This window comes from Otolemur garnettii, unplaced genomic scaffold, assembly GCF_000181295.1.
Source record: "Otolemur garnettii isolate 467f Iridium unplaced genomic scaffold, OtoGar3 scaffold00001, whole genome shotgun sequence".
In the NCBI taxonomy this organism is placed as follows: Eukaryota; Metazoa; Chordata; class Mammalia; order Primates; family Galagidae; genus Otolemur; species Otolemur garnettii.
This window is the reverse complement of record NW_003852396.1, coordinates 30,991,733-31,011,740: the sequence shown is the minus strand read 5'-3', so window position 1 is coordinate 31,011,740 and position 20,008 is coordinate 30,991,733. Positions and strand designations below refer to the sequence as shown.

The 20,008-nt window shown below is 37.2% G+C and overlaps 1 protein-coding gene, 1 non-coding gene and 1 pseudogene across 4 annotated transcripts in view; 2 read left to right on the top strand and 1 right to left on the bottom strand.

Annotated features, from left to right (window-relative positions):
- Window positions 1-1,328: 1,328 nt before the first annotated feature.
- RRM1 (ribonucleotide reductase catalytic subunit M1) overlaps window positions 1,329-20,008 on the bottom strand; it is a 57,836-nt gene continuing 39,156 nt past the window's right edge. For 2 of the 3 annotated variants that reach the window (XM_003780944.3, XM_023511676.1), the window contains 11 exons: window positions 17,927-18,010; window positions 16,720-16,881; window positions 16,176-16,255; window positions 14,532-14,733; window positions 10,364-10,513; window positions 9,932-10,153; window positions 8,403-8,479; window positions 6,279-6,414; window positions 5,254-5,349; window positions 3,359-3,547; window positions 1,329-1,861 (listed from right to left, as the gene is read on the bottom strand). In XM_003780944.3, the coding sequence (XP_003780992.1) occupies window positions 1,673-1,861; window positions 3,359-3,547; window positions 5,254-5,349; window positions 6,279-6,414; window positions 8,403-8,479; window positions 9,932-10,153; window positions 10,364-10,513; window positions 14,532-14,733; window positions 16,176-16,255; window positions 16,720-16,881; window positions 17,927-18,010 (1,587 nt within the window). In that variant the 3' untranslated portion in view covers window positions 1,329-1,672. Of the gene's footprint in view, window positions 1,862-3,358; window positions 3,548-5,253; window positions 5,350-6,278; window positions 6,415-8,402; window positions 8,480-9,931; window positions 10,154-10,363; window positions 10,514-14,531; window positions 14,734-16,175; window positions 16,256-16,719; window positions 16,882-17,926; window positions 18,011-18,854; window positions 18,958-20,008 lie in introns of those variants that run through there. The other variant, XM_023511703.1, reaches the window with a different exon arrangement.
- On the top strand, window positions 11,337-11,437 carry LOC111724690. Its single transcript, XR_002772947.1, has one exon. It is a non-coding gene; the product is annotated as a small nucleolar RNA U13 (small nucleolar RNA).
- Window positions 18,156-20,008, top strand: part of LOC111724003 — a 4,676-nt pseudogene continuing 2,823 nt past the window's right edge.

Sequence of the window (20,008 nt, the reverse complement as noted above, 5' to 3'; positions counted from 1 at the left end):
AAAAAAAAAAATAATAATTTAAGTGTGCCATGGAAGTTCAACTATAGTTCAAGTGCGCCATGAGATAAAAAAAAAGTTAAAAAGCACTGGTTGCAGATGCACTTTGAGGTAAGGGAACAGTGACTCTCCATGCACACCAACAAGCCTTCACTCAGTCATGAGTGAGAGATTTCTTTCTCACTCAGTCATGAATTGAGATTTCTTTCTCAACTCCAGGAAGCATAGCCTAGTCTGATGGTCTTTCCTCAATGAACTTTTTCATGGTGACACAGGAAGTCATCTTAGAGAATTTCACAACCATCTTCAATGGAAATATACATGGAAAGCCTGCTTTTCCAACCAAGGGGCTTCCTTCTAGGTCCAGCAGCGCCCTTATGACAAGATCTAGCCCTTGGGTGGCTAGCCAAGTAGCTATTTTCATAGTATGAAAATCCAAAGCATGATGAATATTTACAGATGGCAACAAGATTCCAGGCGTAACGACAGTGAAGAGAATTTTGAACTTCTTTATAACCTGCACCATTGGGTTTCTACTTGGCTTTCTCACTGTGTAGTAAATTAGCCCAAGGGCCGCCTTTAGTACCTTGTAACTGTCATCAGCACTAAGACTGACTAAATCTATAGTCCATAGGACATGGGCATCCTTGCTTGTTGTGAGACTACAATCAGACTTCATAAATGTCTTGAATTTCGGTATGATGTCATATAGTTGGGGGAATGAGCCCAGCAACATGGTTAGAGTTATTCATTGCTATTATATTCTGTAGTGCCGTTGCACAAGCAGTCGCTAAAGCTTCAGGAGGTAGAATTACAATCTCACTACTTATTAAATCATCAAGCTCGAATGAGAATGACATTGTGTCCTAACAAGGAATGAAATTTCAATACAAACTGCAACATGGATGAACTTAAAAACATTGCTAAGTGAAATAAGCTAGACATGTAAGACAAATATTGCATTTCATTTATATGAGGTACCTAGCATAGGGATATTCAATAAAGAGAAAGAATAGAGATCAGGAACTGAGGGGAGAGGGAAATAAAGAGTTATTGTTTTTATGGGTACAGACTTTTTGTTTTGAGATGATTAAAAAGTTCTGGCAATGGATAGTGGTGATGGTAGTACAACACCAAAAATTGTAAATTTTTATGTTATGTCTATTTTACCATAATAAAAAAAAAGGAAAAAGGCAGAAAATTACTTCCTTGGATTCTCAAAGAACAGAAAATATTTTTTCAAATTTCACCTTTATATGCAAGTAAATGATAAAATTAATCACACACAATCATGTAGAAAATTTTATTTAAGAATGACTAATCTCTGGAAGGTCCTTTCAGCACTTTTCATGAGTTGTCACTCAGTTTTGCTTCTAGGGACCCACCAGTAAAACAGTCTTCTTACAAAACGAAGTCATCAGAAAAGTGGGGCTAAAAGGGTGATGAATTTTTACTTCATTATTAATATGTGCAAGATTAATTCTTCTTACACCTAAACCTACTTTAATTTAAAAAAATCATTCACTTTAGAGAGAGAGTGCTTTAGTCAATTATTTCTTTTGCTACAATAAGGTCCAGCAAAGCCTTACCTCCTCAAGCAAACCCATTATACCCTATTTATGCTCAAGAAGTGGTCTGGCTATTGAAGACATGCTGGTTCCTTCTAACCCTCTCCTCAGGATCCACACATGAGACACTCATCTCTATTCTCTAAAGAGCACACCATGGCTGCTGTGTTTCTCTCCTTTTCTTCTTCCTCTTTTGATAACTTTTCCTTATCTTTCAGCTTCTCCTTATTTAAAGTGAACTGGATCGGATTAGCTGCTGGTCTTGTCCTTAAATAATACATCCCAGTCTTCAAACCCTACAAAGCAAGTAAATATAACTATTATGAAAAACTTTTGTGAAAACACTATACATTGAAGACCAATGTTTTGAAATACATTCCCATAAGCCAAGTCAAACTCTTGTCTAAACTTGGAATTCTATCTCTAGAAATACTCTCAGAAATGCTTTGAGCCTCAGACTGGAAGGGCTGTCCAGAAAGTATCCAGTCATGGAATATGAAAACTAGTATTAAAAATGTCTGGATACCTTCCAGAGAGCCCTCATATGCCCTGTTCCTTTCACTCCTAGAACAGGCTTATCTCTTTGGAAATGTCAAATATTTTTATTTTTTCATTTTTACTTTTACATGTATGACTTCCAAATTTACCTAAGACAACAAGTCTATCTTAATTTATAACTATTTAAAGGGCTAAATTGTATCTCTGTATAATAACAGTCTATTACCATTTCAAGGATACAGATCACCATCTTCTATATTCAGTATCCTCAGTCCTAGCACACTAGATGTTCAATAAATGTTTGTTAAATTAAAAAATTATAAATTATAATCTTATATAAATATGCATCACATTCCAGAATCGCAGGACTTTACAGATGGCAATGACTAGTCAACTAATTTGGTTTTACACTATAGATTAAGTGGAGAAACAATGGATGTTTTTAATACACTGGACTGTATACATTTAATACAGTGGACTGACATGTGCAAAATTTTATTTTAGGGGATACTGATAGCACACAAGATGGAGCAGAGATATTAGAAGCAAAGAGATTAGTTAAGAATAATGATGGAGGCTTGGCGCCTGTGGCTCAAGGGGCTAAGGCGTCAGCCACATACACCTGAGCTGGCGGGTTCGAATCCAGCCTGAGCCCACCAAATAACAATAACAGCTGCAACCAAAAAAACAGCCTGGTGTGGTGGCAAGCACCTGTAGTCCCAGCTACTTGGGAGATGGAGGCAGGAGAATCACTTGAACCCAGGAGTTAGAGGTTGCTGTGAGCTGTGATACAACAGCACTCTACCCAGGGTGACAGCTTGAGGCTCTGTCTCAAAAAAAAAAAAAAAAGAATAATGATGGAGGGCAGCGCTCAAAGGAGTAGGGCTCAAAGGAGTAGGGCGCTGGCCCCATATACCAAAGGTGGTGGATTCAAACCCAGCCCCGGCAAAAAAAAAAAGAAGAAGAATGATGGAATAGGAAGGAAAACATTCAAGAAAAAGTATGAAGGAAGCAACAATGCAACTTGGTGAGTAATTAAATGGAGAGCAAAGGAAGGAATGGATCACAGGTAACTTCAAATTTTCAAACCTGAGAATAAAATAATACAGAAACAAGAAAATCCAAAGCAAGTGCTTGATCTGTTATAAGAACAATGGGTTTGTTTTAACATACTAGATTTGAACTTAGAAACTTTTAGGTGGCAATTTTTAATAGGCAGACAGACATGAAACTGTTCCAGTTTTAAAATATCCCAAGCTGACATAATTAAGTCCTTCTTGGTTTTCTCTACCAACCTGTTTCCAGCCGTAGAAGTGCATACTAGTCAGTTTGCCATAGTTAGGCTCAGCAATATGGATGTTCAAAGACTGGCTTTGATCAATAAAAGCACCTCTCTCGGCTGCCATTGTGAGGACAGTTTTCTGAGAAATTTCCCATACAGTTTTATAAAGCTGCTTCAGGTCATCAGGAATTTCAGGTATGCTCTAAAAAAGGGAAACCGAATGTTTATTTAACTCCATTTAAAGAAAGTAGTATGATTACAGAATAAAGACAGAGGATCTGACCTTGGTTCTACTTCCTATCTGACCCTACCATTCAGTATCATATATGAACCTTGTCAAGTTTGCTGAGACTGTTCACCTCTGGCTTAGAAAGAACAAACCTCATCTAATCAACCAAATATTAATCTGGTGATAGTCACTTAAACATCCATTTTTAATTGATTTATGGCCAAAACATTCATTGTTCTAGATGCACTTTAAAAAAGGGGAAAAAAAGGCCTGGGCGTCATGACTCAGACCTATAATCCTAACACTCTGGGAGGCTAAGGCAGGTGGAGCTCAGGAGTTCGAGACCTGCATAAGCAAGAGTGAAGCCCTGTCACTAATAGCTAGGCACTGTGGTGTGAGACTGTATGCCTAGCTATTTGGGTGGCTGAGGCATGAGGATCTCTTGAGTCCAAGAGTTTGAGGTTGCTGTGAGCTATGATGCCACAGCACTCTACCCAGGGTTACAAAGTGAGACTCTGTCTTAAAAAAATAAATAAATAAAAATAAATTATTTAAAAAAAAAAAAGAAAGAAAAGGCAGCAATAAACGACCCTTGAATTATAGAAAACTCATCATCAGGGCTGTAACTCACTGGGATGCGATCAAAGGAAGCAAGGAGATAAAAGCCTTTAACGAAGGTAGAACTCCACAAACACCACTTTTTCTTAGGTGTATGTTAACTTACATTAACGAAGCTAGATCTCCACAAACACCAGTTTTCTTTACGTGTAGGGTTAACTTACATTAAAACACACAGACCAGCTAATGCTATAGTTTCTGTCTCAAACATAGAAATGTTATAAGATTTTATCTGTGCTACCAAAGTAGACCAACGTATAGTCCCAGGCCTCTGTCTACAAATAAATGCTCCTTTTTTTTGAGACAGAGCCTCAAGCTGTCCCCCTGGGTAGAATGCCATGGCTTCACAGCTCACAGCAACCTCCAACTCCTGGGCTCAAGCAAGTCTCCTGCTTCAGCCTCCCAAGTAGCTGGGACCACAGGCACCCGCCACAATGCCCGGCTATTTTTTGGTTGCAGCCGTCATTGTTGTTTGGCAGATTGGGGCTGGATTTGAACCCGCCACCTCAGGTGTATGTGGCTGGCACCTTAGCCACTTGAGCCACAGGCACTGAGCCAAATAAATGCTTCTTGATCCTCACTTGCAAATATTTTATTATTAAACACTACTTGTGACTGTCTTTTAGACTATCAACCCTTAATCTCTACCATGCTTTTTAATTAAGTCTGACTTTCTAATTTCAGACTTTATATCAGTGGTCCCAAATTTTGATATACTTTGTAATGAAGGAATCTTCAAAATACTGATAGTCTGTTACCACTCTCAAACATTTTTATTTCATTGACAGATGGTACAACCTAAACTTAAGGATTTTAAAAGCTCCCCAACTGATAAAGCTGGGAACCACTATTTTATATTTTTGCACAAACAACAAGAGGAAAAGGGTTATGCAAAGATGTGTATAATCCTAGTACAACAATGCAGACATGAAGAGAGACTATGTAAGTAATGGCTATAGGAACATAATGAAAACTATTCTCTCCATTGCCTGGGATAAGTAAGGAGACAACACAAAATCCAACACAGCTCCTAAAGTACACACTTCACTTGTATTCCATACCTGGATAGAGCCATTGCATGCAATAATCTGGTTTTTCATCTTTTCATTCCATAAGCCCCGCTCAGTAAGATCTTTCAGTAAGTGAGGATTTACAATCTTAATGAAAAAGCAGAAAAATGTGAAGAAATAAATGGCAAGGCCTAAACAATATCCCAGGTCTGACACTTAAATAAGATCACTGAAGAATTTATTTAACATCAGATTGTTGGGTAAATTCTATTTTTTACAAAACTAAGACACCTATCCCACCATATAAAAGTTATATTCCTTTAAGATCTTGATATGTTATTCAAGAAACAATATATTGTCATATATGTATATTAAACCATTACATTATACACCTTGGATATAAACACAGTTTTGTCAATTATATCTCAATTGACCTAAAAATTTATTCCCAAGAAATCTGAAACAATTATTTTAATGTAAAAAAAGAGAAACATAATATATAGCATTTGCAAAAGTGAAAAGAATGAACATTGCCTAAGCTGGGTAAATCTACATAAATTAAAATTTATTCAAGATATCCGGAAATTCATAAATGACAATCTTTTAAATGAGAGGTTCTACACCTTAGCTACATATAAGAATTACCTTAAAAAAACAAAACAAAACAAAAAACACTGGTTCTGCCCACCAGAAATTCTAACTGGTAATCAAGTCCAAGAATCACTCTTAAATAATACTGCTATAAACATTTTGAGTATACTAACATAAGCATCTGAGGTTGTAGCATAAATCACTATGATTATATAAGGGTTAAACCTCACTTGAACTCTAATATCAAATTACATTCATACTCAACCCCATCATCCATTGTTTCAAAAGATATTTACTAAATGCCTATTATGTGCTAAAGTTAACATAGAATAATATTAAACATGAAGATAACTCTCTTTATCAAAGCTTTGCCCCCAAAACTAAAGGAACTAAGAAAAAGGAACATACTAAATACCACTGAGCATTTACTCTCGACATCAAGCTTTTGAAAGATCTCTTTGTAGGTCTGGTTCTGAACTGCTCACCTGAAATTCTCCTGACAAGACTCTTCGAGTATAGATGTTGCTGGTATAAGGTTCAATGGATTCATTATTCCCCAGGATCTGAGCGGTTGAAGCTGTAGGCATTGGGGCAATAAGTAAACTGTTTCTTATACCATACCTAAAGAAAAGGAGATTATTAGCTGCTAATCCTAAATCTACAATCTGCCAGGAAGGCAGCTACTTTAAGTCACTATAGTAAATGCAGATGCTATAACATCATATGTACATTTAACTCACATGCTGTCTTTTGAATTAAACTCCTACAGGGATGCAACATCACAGTATTAATGCTATAGCTTACGCTTCTCTTAAATGCCTGACTCCTAAACAGAATTACGATGATTTTTACTGTTGGCAATCTGTACCATGCCATGACTTATGCCACTTGTGCTCTGGCATTCAAGAATCATAGCACTTGATACACTATCTTGTCCAAGGAAGCTACTGGAAAAGCTCCTACCTGTATCCAACCTTCACCCTTTTCTAAGTGCCTATATTATCACTGTGCTAGGCCCCTTCAGGAAATAATGATGTGAAAGTGGTCAGAATAAGACACAAATCACCCACAATTCTCTATTATCCTGTTCATAGCGAAAAATTATGCTCAAAATATATTCCTAAATTAATTCTATTACATCTTCAATTGTATATTCAATGTTGTATTGAATGTTGATACATTCAATTGTATGCTCATTGTATATTAAATGTTCTTAGAAAGTTAACATCTTTTGACCCTATTCACCAAATAGAGAAATTTTCTCACAAGAGAAAATACCAACACACTGAGAAATCTTCAAATTGCCCCCCGCCCCCCAATCATCCTTCAAAACTCAGCCTAAGAAATACCAACTCTAGGCAGGGCATGGTGGCTCAGGCCTATAATCCTAACACTCTGGAAGGCCGAGATGGGTGGATTGCTTGAGCTTAGCTTTGGAGAAGATGGTGTTAGGATAATTTTCATTTTTCTCCCTTTCCACATATATGTTTTTCTAAATTTTCTAACATATATTATTTGAGTAAAAAAACACAATTTTAAGGCAAATAAATATTTCAAAGAGCATTTTAATGCTACTAGTTCCTTCTTAAATATTAAGCATTTTTCCTTTTTTTTTTTTTTTTTGTAGAGACAGAGTCTCCCTTTGTCGCCCTCAGTAAAGTGCTGTGGCATCAGAGCTCACAGAAACCTCCAGCTCTTGGGCTCAAGCAATTCTCTTGCCTCAGCTTCCCGAGCAGCTGGGACTACAGGCACCGCCACAATGCCCAGCTAAATATTAAGCATTTTTCATTTGTATTAAGCCAAAGATGATAAACTTATCATGACAGAAAATGAAAACTAGTTGTTTTGTTATTTACTCAACAAAACATTCTTCCTGCCCTCAACTCTCTTATGATTATTAGTTTAAGAGGCCTATAAAAACTCAATTTTTAAATTTTTCTTTCACACAATTTAACACATAACCCTCCAAAAGCTTTTCCAAAAATCCCTAACTTATTTCTATGATAAACAATTCAAACAAAAGTCATTTATATGCCCAGTGTGGCTAAGTAATAAATAAGACTAAAAAACATTTAAAGGGCAAGCATATTTGGGAAATTGAAGGCTTAATGAAATAAAAAATAACCCAATCTAGGTATGGTTAAGTTCCTAAAATAAATTATTATTAGTCAACTCATAATAATAATTCCTACCACATACTGAAATGTTTTCCTTGTGCAAAGCTACCTACAGGTTGCTATACATATATATTATCTTACAAAGTATTTTTCCAAAATCCAAGAAAAAAATTTTTTAAATGAGCTTAAAAAGTTAAAATGACATACATAACTGATGAAGAGCCAGAAGAACCCAAACCCTCCTGTCTTCCAAGCTATTATACATACAACACTTTACATCAGGCGTCCTCAAACTATGGCCCGCAGGCCACATGCAGCCCACCTAGGACATTTATCTGGCCCACCAGGTGTTTTTGCCACAGCTGCCTGTCCTGCTTAGCAGCCGACTTGTCCCGGGCCCGCAGTCCAGCCCTCCAGTGGTCTTAGGGACAGTGAACTGGCCCCCTGTTTAAAAAGTTTGAAGACCCCTGCTTTACATTTCTTTCTACTTACTTTGCAATCTTCTCTTTGAGAAGGTTCCAGTCCCATAGGTCTGTGGGAGTAACGTTCCACATATCATACTGAAGAATCTAGGGAATAAACAACCCAAATTTATACTACATCTATAGCAATTTAAAATTATGACAAAAACTAAACAAATGACAAATTGCCACGTCTCCACATACTAACAAGTGCTGTCTTCTAGTTGACCTCTACAGGTCCAGAGATTTTCTTAGATACTTCCATGTAGTCATACTGACCAAAAACAGTCTAACTGGTTAACCCACATCATATCCACAAACCAGAAAATCATAACATTCATGAAAACATGTTGCCAAGAAACATTTTTTTTAACAATGAAAATGTTACTCTAACAGTGTTTCTTTATTGCTTTGATCTGTTCCTTGATTTGTTTACTTAGAATCATACTACTGAAAATAAACGTAGTGTGGAAGGCAAAATTCTAAGACCGCTTCCCAAATGCCCACTCCTTGATGTATGATCATTATAATCGCCACCTGAGTGCGGATAGGACCTGGAACTATGAAGGATACCATTCCCTGATTATGGTAAAGATGGAGGGTTTCTGCAGATGTAATTAAGGTTGCAAATCAGTTGATTTTAAGTTGAACAAAAGGAAGATTATGCTAGATGGACCTGACTTACTGATGAAAAGTTCTCAAAAGAGAGATTTGGACTATGTCCTTTTCAAAATGAGATGCCTCTTCTACTGGCCTTAAAGATACAAGATATCTTAAGTTTTAAAACTACATAGAAATAAATCCTGCCAACAACCAGGTGAAGGTGGAAGAGGACACGGTGCCTTAGAGGAGACCACAGACTCCACCAACACCTTAAACAGGTCTCTTTTATGAGGCTCAGAGAAGAAAGTGCCACTAAAAGTAAGCCTGGACTCCTGACATGTGGAAACTGTGACATAATTAATATATATTATTTTAATCCACTAAATTTACCAATAGAAAACTTAAGACATGCAGAGATTAACAAGTGCTAAATAAAAGAGATTAAAATTGAGTGTCCTTTTTACTCCAAAGGACAAAGGGTACCAAAGTTTCCTATGGATGCTGTAACAAACTACCAAAAACTTGGTAGCATAAAATAATAAAAATTTATTCTCTCATAGCTCTGGAGCCCAAAATCAACATGTTGAAAGGGCCACACTCCCTTCAGAGGCAGGAGAAGAGATTCTGTTCCTTCCCTCTTACAGTTTTTAATGGCTGTCAGCATTCCTGGGCTTGTAGCTGTATTGCTCCAATTTCTGCCTCTGTGGTCATGTTGCTTCCCCTTCTTCTGTCTTTTGTAGAACAACTGTCATTGGATAATGACAACTCCCCACCTGGATAATCCAGGAAAATTTCCTTATCCAGAGATTCTTCATTTCATATGCAAAGACTCTTTTTTGAACCAAATAAGATAATAGGTTTAGGGATTAGAATATGGACGTATCCTTTGGTGGGGGGCTACCACTCAGTCAACTATAGGTACTCAGAGACAAAAACAAATTTAATTAATATACTCACTCCTTTGCTTACTGGAGAGCCCTCATAGGTTTCATAGGGGCCATGCTCCTTGGCCAAGTCACAGCTGGCTTCCAGGGCTCCATAATAAATAGTTTCAAAGATTTGCTTATTCAATAATTGGGCCTCTGCGCTCTCAAAAGGATATCTCATCAGGATAAAAGCATCTGCCAGACCTTGTACCCCAATCCCAATGGGGCGATGGCGTTTATTTGATAAGCATGCCTTTGTGCCAAGAGAGTTAAGAACAGGAAAAAAAAAATTACTGAACAGAAAAGGCAACACTGTACATCAAATAACACAAATTACTCTATCTCAAATCTTCTCTTACCATTACAAGGACAGCCTTTTAAATAATGGCTTGCAAACCATGATAAACTCCCTCTATCTTGGATTTCAACTATTACCAATAAGCAAAGAAATATCTATTCATACCTCTGGGACAGGGTAATAGTTTATATCAATAATTTTATTCAAGTTTCGGACAATGACTTTAGTGACTTCATTCAACTTCTTAAAGTCATATGTGTGCTCTGATGTGACATACATATTCAGGGCCAGGGAAGCCAGGTTACAGACAGCAACCTAGAATACAAAGGAAAAGGTCAAGAATCACACAATTTTGATTTCTTCCCTCCATGTCAATGATACTACCATGTAAGCTTCTAACACCCTCAGACATTAAAATCTTTAATTTTTATCTTTGAATTCTCCCTCTTCACCATCAAACATTTCAAAATCCTCCAGGTCCTATTTCTTCAATACCGAGTCACATATATAAGTTGTAACACATATCAGTGAAATAGGTTAAGATGGAGAGAGAACCCTCTGTTCCATAGCTCTATTACCAGACTTATATCACACTATGCTATAACTAATTTTTTACGTATATCTATCCCATTATTCAGATATGTACTATCCAATATGCCAGCCACTAGCTACACGTATTTATTTAAAATCAAATACAATGGGACAGTGCCTGTGGTTCAAGAAGTAGGACGCTGGCCCCTTATGCCAGAGGTTGTGGGTTCGAACTCAGCCTTGGCCAAAAACTGCAACAAAAAATAAAACCCAGTTCCTCAGTTGTGCCAGTCATATTTTAAGTGCTTAATAACCGGCTCGGCGCCTGTGGCTCAAGCGGCTAAGGTGCCAGCCACATACACTGAAGGTGGCGGGTTTGAATCCCCAGCCCAGGCCTGCCAAACAACAATGATGGCTGCAACTAAAAAATGGCCAGGCGTTGTGGCGGGCGCCTGTAGTCCCAGCTACTTGGGAGGCTGAGGCAGGAGACTCGCTTGAGCCCAGGAGTTGGAGGTTGCTGTGAGCATGATGCCATGGCACTCTACCCAGGGGGATAGCTTGAGGCTCCATCTCAAAAAAAAAAAAATGTGCTTAATAACCACCAAAGATCCTGTTGTAGCTCTTAAGAGTGATGTCTGGGTTTTCATGCTTATGTGTAAGCTGTGCTCCCTCTAACTTTGTTATGATATCAGTATATTAGATCTGGCATGAAAAGAGACTAGCCGCAGATACAGAACATTTCCACCACTGCAATTTTCTCAAACCACACATCTACCTCCCCTTCACTGATATTCTGACAAGCCCTTAGCAACAGAGGATCCAAATTTGTAGATTTTGAAAAAGCTCTTCAGGTGATTCCCCTACTACATTGCTCTAAGTAGTATGCCTCTTTAGGCAGAAAAAATCTCATGTATCCTTATATTTTTAGCACATACCACATCTGACATATAGTAAGTACTTAATAATGGTGAATGAATACATCTTTTCCATTTTAATTATAAGTATCCAAGGCCAGTCTCAACTCCTCTCATGTGGACTACTGAAATAGTTACCTGACAGGATTCCCTCATGCCCTTCACATCTATTCCATTCTATATGTTGCCAAATACCCATTTTAAAAATAGAGCTTGGATCACAACAGTCTGATAAATGAATGCTAGGAAGAAAACTAAGCAGGGAAAGACTGAGAGTACTGGGGGTAAGGATAGAAAAGGTGTTATTCTTAAATAGAGTTGTCAAGAAAGATCTTACCAAGAATGTGAAATATGAACAAATAATTGAACAGGTTATAAAGCAAGCCTTGTGGCTATCTTGGGGCAGGGAGAAGAGAAGCATTTTAACATGCAAGGTAAAATAAAGAGCAAAAATCCTGAGGCAGGAACATGCTTGATATGTTTGACAAATGGCAAGGAAATCAGTGAGGCTGGAGCACAGTGAACAAAAGGGAAAGTAAAAGCAAATGAAGTAAAGAGATCTAGTTATATAGGACCACGTAGGGCACTGTAAGAACTCTGCAAGGAAAGGAAAATTAGTGCTGATACAATACAGATAAGCCTTATGAACATGCTCAGTGAAAGAAGCCTAAAAGGCTCGGCACCTGAGCTTAGCAGCTAGGGTGCCCGCCACATACACCGGGGCTGGTGGGTTCAAACCTGGCTGGGGCCTGTCAAACAACAACGACAACTACAACAACCAAAAAAATAGCTGGGTGTTGTTCTGGTGGGTGCCTGTAGTCCCAGCTACCTGGGAGGCTGAGGCAAGAGAATCGCTTAAGCCCAAGAATTTGAGGTTGCTGTTACGCCACAGCACTCTTCCAAGGGTAACATAGTGAGACTCTGCCTCAAAAAAACAAAAAAAAAGAAAGAAAGAAGCCTAACACAAAAGGCTATGCGTTATATGATTCTATTCATATAGAATATACACATAACCACAAACCCCGAGACAGAAAATAGATTAGTGGTTGTCAAAAGTTAGGGGAAGAGAGGAATAGGGAATGGGTACAGGGTTTCATCACTTAAGAGTGATGAAAATGTACTAGAATTAGACAGTGGTTATGGCCGTACAGACTTGTGAATATACAAAAAAAAAAACACTAAATTTTACACATTAAAGGGGTAAACATTATGGCATGTGAATTATATCTCACTTTAAAAAAAGAGCTCTGTATAGGTTAGGAAGCCTAAACGTAGTTCTATGCAAATGACATAATCTTTGTTTTAAAATGATCACTCTAATCTTTAAAATATAATAAATATATACTTTAATATAATAGTGACTTGAATATATGTAAATTTCTTCCAACTAATTAGAAGTTTCCAGAGGGCAGTGACTAAGCCATATTCCTTTACATTCCCAGGGCACGCAGTAGAATATTTTACATAGCTAGTGCCCAATAAATTTTGAATTAAACCATAACTTTGGCAGTTTGCATAACTAACTTTCTGACTTTTCATCTGTTTGTTATTCTTTGGTTTTTAGGTCCTAGAATTGGTGATCTGTTCCTTCCTCCTTATTTCCATAGTTTACACCCAATATCCAAGCAGTTTCCCATCCAACTAGTGCAACAACCTCCCCTTAGACTAACCTCTAACCTCTTCTCATATCAAGACACTCTATAATCAGAAGCAAGAACCATTCTTTTTATCCTTGTATTTTGATGCTATTTTCCTGTCAGAAACCTATGAGGTTTCCTACCTCTGTGGACAGGTCAGTTTCTACCTCATACCGTGTTTTCCAGAAAATAAGACACTGTCTTATATTTATTTTTTCTCAAAAAGACACACTAGGGCTTATTTTCAGATGTCTTTTTTTTTTTTAAGTATAATACAACAATCTACATTTATTCAAATACAGTTAAGTCATCTTTTTCTGGAACCTGACAGGGGGAGCCGACCTTGCTGGTGGGGCTGGTGCTAGTGATGCGTGAACTCCTTTCCCCTAGTGGTTCACAATAGGATGCCTGTGACTACACATGCACACACCCACGCACCCACACAAGTGTGAACGGGTCGGAGAAAGGAGCTGTGGCAGATAAAAGGTATTCCAGTCTTCCTTACCGCTGCACACCAAAATGTATGGCCACGCCCATCACTAGGTCTTATTATCAGGGTCGGGTTTATATTTAACAAATGCATAGAAATCCTGCTAGGGCTTATTTTTTGGGTAGGTCTTATTTGGGGGGAAACACAGTAGCTCCCTTCCCCCAGCCATAGCCATCTCTCCATATATCAAGCCTTAATCCATTTGCTTCATCAAGACACTTACTTGACACTATGCACAAAAGTTAGCCCTGTCTCTAATCTATCATACAGATTGTTCTTCCCAATGGAAAGCTTCCCTGGCAACTTTTTTTTTTTTTAAGTCAAATCCATGTCCCATGTCTAGCTTTGACTCTTCTGTGAAATCTCCATATAGATTTAAAATTAGAATTTTGTCTCACCATTCACTGAAAGAACTTTCTACCTGCTTATATACTTTAACTACATGAATATCCTAATACAGTTTTATGTTTGTCCTAAGTCATCCTTACTGCACATTGCTATTTTTCTCAAGTAAAATTATTATTACAATTACATGTGTATAAGGAAAAACTAACAGTCTTTTCTATATGACTTAGACTAAAAAACATTTATGGACGCAGATCACATTTCTTCCTTTAGAATCTATTTTAGGGTTCTTCTGCTAAAAATAACCTAGGAAAATTTCCTTCACCCATCTCAAGTGAAATTAAGTGAGAGATTTATAAACAATAACTGCCTGAGTACTTTCTCCTAGTACTCTTGGCAGAAGTTTTTCTACCTACCTCATCTTTGCTGGTATATTCTACTACTTCTGTGCACAGGTTGCTGCATTTGATGGTTCCCAGGTTCTGCTGGTTGCTTTTCCGATTACAAGAATCTTTGTACAGCATGTATGGGGTTCCTGTCTCTGTCTGAGACTCAATGATGGCATACCAAAGCTGCTGAGCTTTTACAACTTTGCGGACATGACCCTGTTTCTCATAACTGAAAGGCAAAGCTGGTATATTTTAATATTTATTCCCTAAGAAAATATTACAGACAACTTGAAGACACTAAAATATAAATTTATGAAAACTTAAATTTTTACCAAGTTCTGCTTAGGGGAAAAAAAGGAACATATTTATTTTACTCTGGATACAACCAGGGAACAAAATTAGGCAGCTTTAGACACCACACCTAAAATGATCCCAATCCCACAAAATCAATAATATCTTTTATAATTAAAAGGAACAAAACTAGTCAAATCTCTTAATACTATGCTAATTTTAATGACCTATTAACATGTGTGTCCTAGTCACTTATGACTCCTATATGCAATATAAATCATAACTTATTTTATCAAAAGTACTGTTTGGCTTGGCACCCATAGGGTTCGAACATGCTCGGGCCAACTAAACAACAACAAAAACAAACAAACAAAAAAATAGCCAGGCATTGGGGCAGGCGCCTATAGTCCCAGCTACTTGGGAGGCTGAGGCAAGAGAATCACTTAAGCCCAAGAGTTTGAGGTTGCTATGAGCCACAGCACTCTACTAAAGGCAACATAGTGAGATTCTCTTTAAAAAAAAAAAAAAAAAGTTCTGTATGACAGAGCAAAATAATAACCCTGCTAGTCTTTAACTTATTTTTTATGAGAATTTAAAAACCCAAGCACTTATATGCCAAAATTTTAAGACAGAAGACAGAAACAAATTTTGAAGAGTCAGGAAGTAAATCTGACCAAAATTAAATTTTTTTTTTTTAATTTAAGACAGAGTCTCACTCTGTTGCCCAAGCTAGAGCACTGTGGCATCTGCCTAGCTCACAGCAACCTCAAACTCCTGGGTTCGAGCAATCCTCCTGCTTTAGTTTCCCAAGTAACTGAGAATACAGGTAGGTACCATTCTGTCTGGCTAATTTTTCTATTTTTTGTAGAGATAGCAGTCTTGCTCTTGCTCAGGCTGGTCTTGAACTCCTGACCTAAAGCAATTCTCCCACCTTGGCATCCACAGGCCCACAATTAAATTTTTTTTTTTTTTTGAGACAGAGCCTCAAGCTTGTCCCCCTGGGTAGAGTGCTGTAGCATCACAGCTTACAGCAACCTCCAACTCCTGGGCTCAAGTGAGTCTCCTGCCTCAGCCTCCCAAGTAGCTGGGACCACAAGCGCCCACCACAACGCCCGGCCATTTTTGGGTGGTAGCCGTCATTGTTGTTTGGCGGGCCCAGGCTGGAATCAAACCTGCCACCTTAGGTGTATGTGGCTGGCGCCTTAGCTGCTTGAGCCACAGGTGCCGAGCCCACAATTAAATTATTAATCACTTTCTCGCCTAGATACTTCCGAAGATTCCTATAAATGGGCTAATGACTTAAATATTTTTGATATCTGCCCCCCCCAAAATAAGAAAAACCATGATTAAAACATTATTATTTTCATATTTTCCCCATACCTTTCATATAGCTTCTCAAATTCCTCTCCCCAAACCTCATCCAGACCAGGACATTCATTTGGACACATTAAAGACCAGTCCTACAAAGGGAAGGATAGTATCTCATAAGAAACTTCAAATATCAAATCCTGACAACTATGTGTCAAAGAAAAAAGAAGGGAAAGGGGTAATGGGAAAGGTGGGGAGGAAATGGATGGAAGGGAGAGAAAGAAGCTTCAAATAACCACAATTCATTAGAAACACTGCAAAGATAAAGTGGCTTTCATAGGCTCTTTCAGAAATAGTCTGTGGAAATAATCATTTTAAGTTCAGGTCCAAACATCATATTCTTCCTGTTTATACATGGCCCTTTAAACATTTAGGTCAGATAGCATCTACTTTAGAGAACAGAAATATTAGATGATAGGCATGACATCACCTAACTTGTTCAGAAGGCCTTCTATGGCATCACACATATGTGGGCTCTTCATAAGTATGACTTAACATGACCAACGAAGAGAAAGCTCATATGAATCACAATTACCAACAGGTATCTATCTTTCACCTGATTAGTCTCCACTCGTTTCATGAAGAGATCTGGAATCCAAAGGGCAAAGAAAAGGTCCCTGGCACGCTGTTCTTCCTTTCCTGTGTTCTTCTTTAAATCAAGAAACTCAAAGATGTCTGCATGCCAAGGCTCCAAGTAGATAGCAAAGGCCCCAGGACGCTAACAGTAAATAAATCACCATTCTTTTCAGAATCAGAATAAAACAAAAAAACTTCATATTTTCTAAGGTACTTTTACAATATCAATTTTGCTCTTCACCACAATTAATGAATTAAATGAAAGAATATAGACCAAAGTACCACAATTAATGAATTAAATGAAAGAATATAGACCAAAGTACCACAATTAATAAATTAAATGAAAGAATATAGACCAAAGTACCATGTAAAGTAGCAATATTTTTCTTAGAATTCTAGGAGTAAAAAAGTGCAACAGAGCTATTTAAAAAATGTGTAACAAGAAAGATAATGTAACTTCCCCAAAGTAACACAGTGAACTACAGATGGAACCTTCTTCAGTGATAGCCCAGCCCACTTTAGAATTGACATGTATGTGAAGCCCAAAGAAAGTTGCTTTAACTTTGACTATACAAACTGTGTGCTTATTAAGGTCAAAAAGGTGATCTATCTTACCAATGTCCCCAAAGATTACCAGAGAGAAATTCATAAACTAGCAGGTGACCGGTATGCTTAACAGTCATGAAGCAGACTCTTATTGCAAACTATCCTGTTGATAATATTGAGTAAACAAACCAATTCTCACAACAATCCAATTCCCTCAATTTTACTGTTCTATCAATTAGGAAGGCTTTTATTGTTCTATTTTGGGGTTTTGTGTTTGCTTTTTTTTTTTCAAAAGAACATCCTAGAGCATATATTGCAAACCCATTTCAAGGTTAGGTATTAATATGAGTCAGAAGAAATCCTTCGCAAATAAACTAACACATCAAAAAGCTGCCTGGATCAGGGGCTGCGTTAAGCCAAGGATAAAGTATATGTGGGTGGAAGTGACAGGAGTGACTGAACACAAAGGGGCATGAGGAAACATTTTGGAATGAAAATGTTCTGTACCCTTTATTGGCGTGGTGATTACACAAATGTATCCATTTATCAAAACCCATCCGACTATACACTTAAGGCATGTACAATATGTGGGTAAAGATTTTGAATTCTGACTTCCAGTACTTTCAAGTAACAGAGCATACCTTGTTTCCACCCTGATCCACATATCGAGCTGTGTTGTTATATACTCTCAGCATTGGTACAAGGCCATTGGAATTGCCATTAGTCTAAAAGGAAGACAAGATAGAGGAGATAGAGGGGATTCAGCAAAGAAGAGAATAAAATGGCCGAACAGTGAAGACATTACTCTCTCCCAATCTTTTATGAAAAAAGGTTGCCTAAATTCTAAGTAATAATCTACAAAAGTTTTACATGGTCCCCATCTCTACTTCTACTTTGAAAAGTAATTCCCAAAATAAATGTTGTTGAATAAATTATAACTGCTTGCTAAATTACTTCATGGCATCTCTAATTTACTAAAATACATAACAATCACAAGCCAAAAAAATCAAACATCAAGGTAGTAAACTTAATCTGTACACCATTTAAGGGCCATTACATAACTATGTACTTTGGATAGAGTAAAAGTACTGCAACAGTGTCTTTTCCCAAAAGATCTGAAGGCAATTTACAATAAGAATTATACGCAGTGGATATGTCAGGACAATAAATAAAGTAGTGGAGATTCTTAGCAATAAATGAATTCTAGAATGAGGATAATAGAGACTGCTATGAATGTAGATAACTCATCAAACTCTTCAAATAATCCTTCTAACTCCATAGCAAGCATCTAAATAGTCTAGAAAGAAAAGTGAACAATGGTTCTATCTGCTGTTATGTAAAAGTTCTGCATATATCATAACACCCCCCAAACACCACATAATGGAACTTTATTCTATAGGGTAAGATATTTTCAGATGAAAAAACAAATTCAGAGATATAAACAACCTGTTCTAGGCCACTACTAAGTAGTGGAGACAACAATTAAATCCAGATCTTAACTATTGTCTTAATTCCTAAGAGTGAACTAGCAAAGGGCTGGAGTTTACATGATTGGACACACGGACACACCTGTTAACCAATCTTTTGACTTCTCTGGGCCACCTTTGAAGAATTGTCTTCCTGGAGCACACATTAAATACACAAACACTAATGAAAGCCGATGAGAAAAAAAAGGTCCATGTATAATCTTCATAATATCCACCACCACAGATAAGCAAAAAAATACTCACATAATAATCATAATTATGCAGTGACCCATTCAGTGAGTCTTTTAAAATCATCAAGCAGGTCCCAAGTTTGTGATCATTAATATAGAATTGTATGTTATCTAAGTAATAAAATGTCTTTTTCAATATTTTTATTATGAAAGTAAAAGAATAGTGGGGAACATAAAACTAGTAGATATTTGACACTGTATTTGCGAAATTTCCATCAATATCTGGTTTGATGAAAGTGGTTGCAACTCTCAGTTCTCGAGGTGCTCATCAGATATTCTGGTTCTAATTTTACTCTTAATGTGCTTCATTCTTGAAAACATTTGCTTGCAAATGTAGGTGCTGCAAAAAGCAATGACGTGAATAAGGTGTGAAGCAAGGGATATTTGCCTCTGGGAAAAATATGATCAAGTTTTTCTTAAAGTTGAATGTCGGATTGCAGATTTACACATTCCATTTGGAAATTCACAGATAAAATATTTGAGTTGCAAATAATACCAAAATATTGATTCTTTTCCTGGAAATCTTGAAATCTGTTTTCAAATTCTTGTATCAAATCGAGAAGCAAGGCTGCTATTTTTCACTGTTCACAGGACTGTTTAGCCAACATGTCTGAAATGCATAAAATTGTTCACTTTAATTTAAGCTTGCCATAAATTCATTTTCATTTAGAATGCTGTTATGGTTTGAAACATTGTATTGATAAACTGGTTTTCAACTGAAGACACGTTTAACTCATTTAAATGAGCAGTTAAATCCACAAAAAAAGCTAAATCTATAAGCCAGTTTTCATCGTCAAGCTCTGGCACAAATATGGTTTTTGACACCATAAATGACTTGATAACATGTTGCAAATCATAAAATCTTTCAACATATAGCCTCCACTTAGCCATCTTCCTTCCAAAAAATAAATGATACAGACACAGTCAGCATGATACTGTTAAAATTCCTGGAACTGATGATTATTCAATCTCTTGGCCCCCACGAAATTCAGTCTTTTTTTTTTTT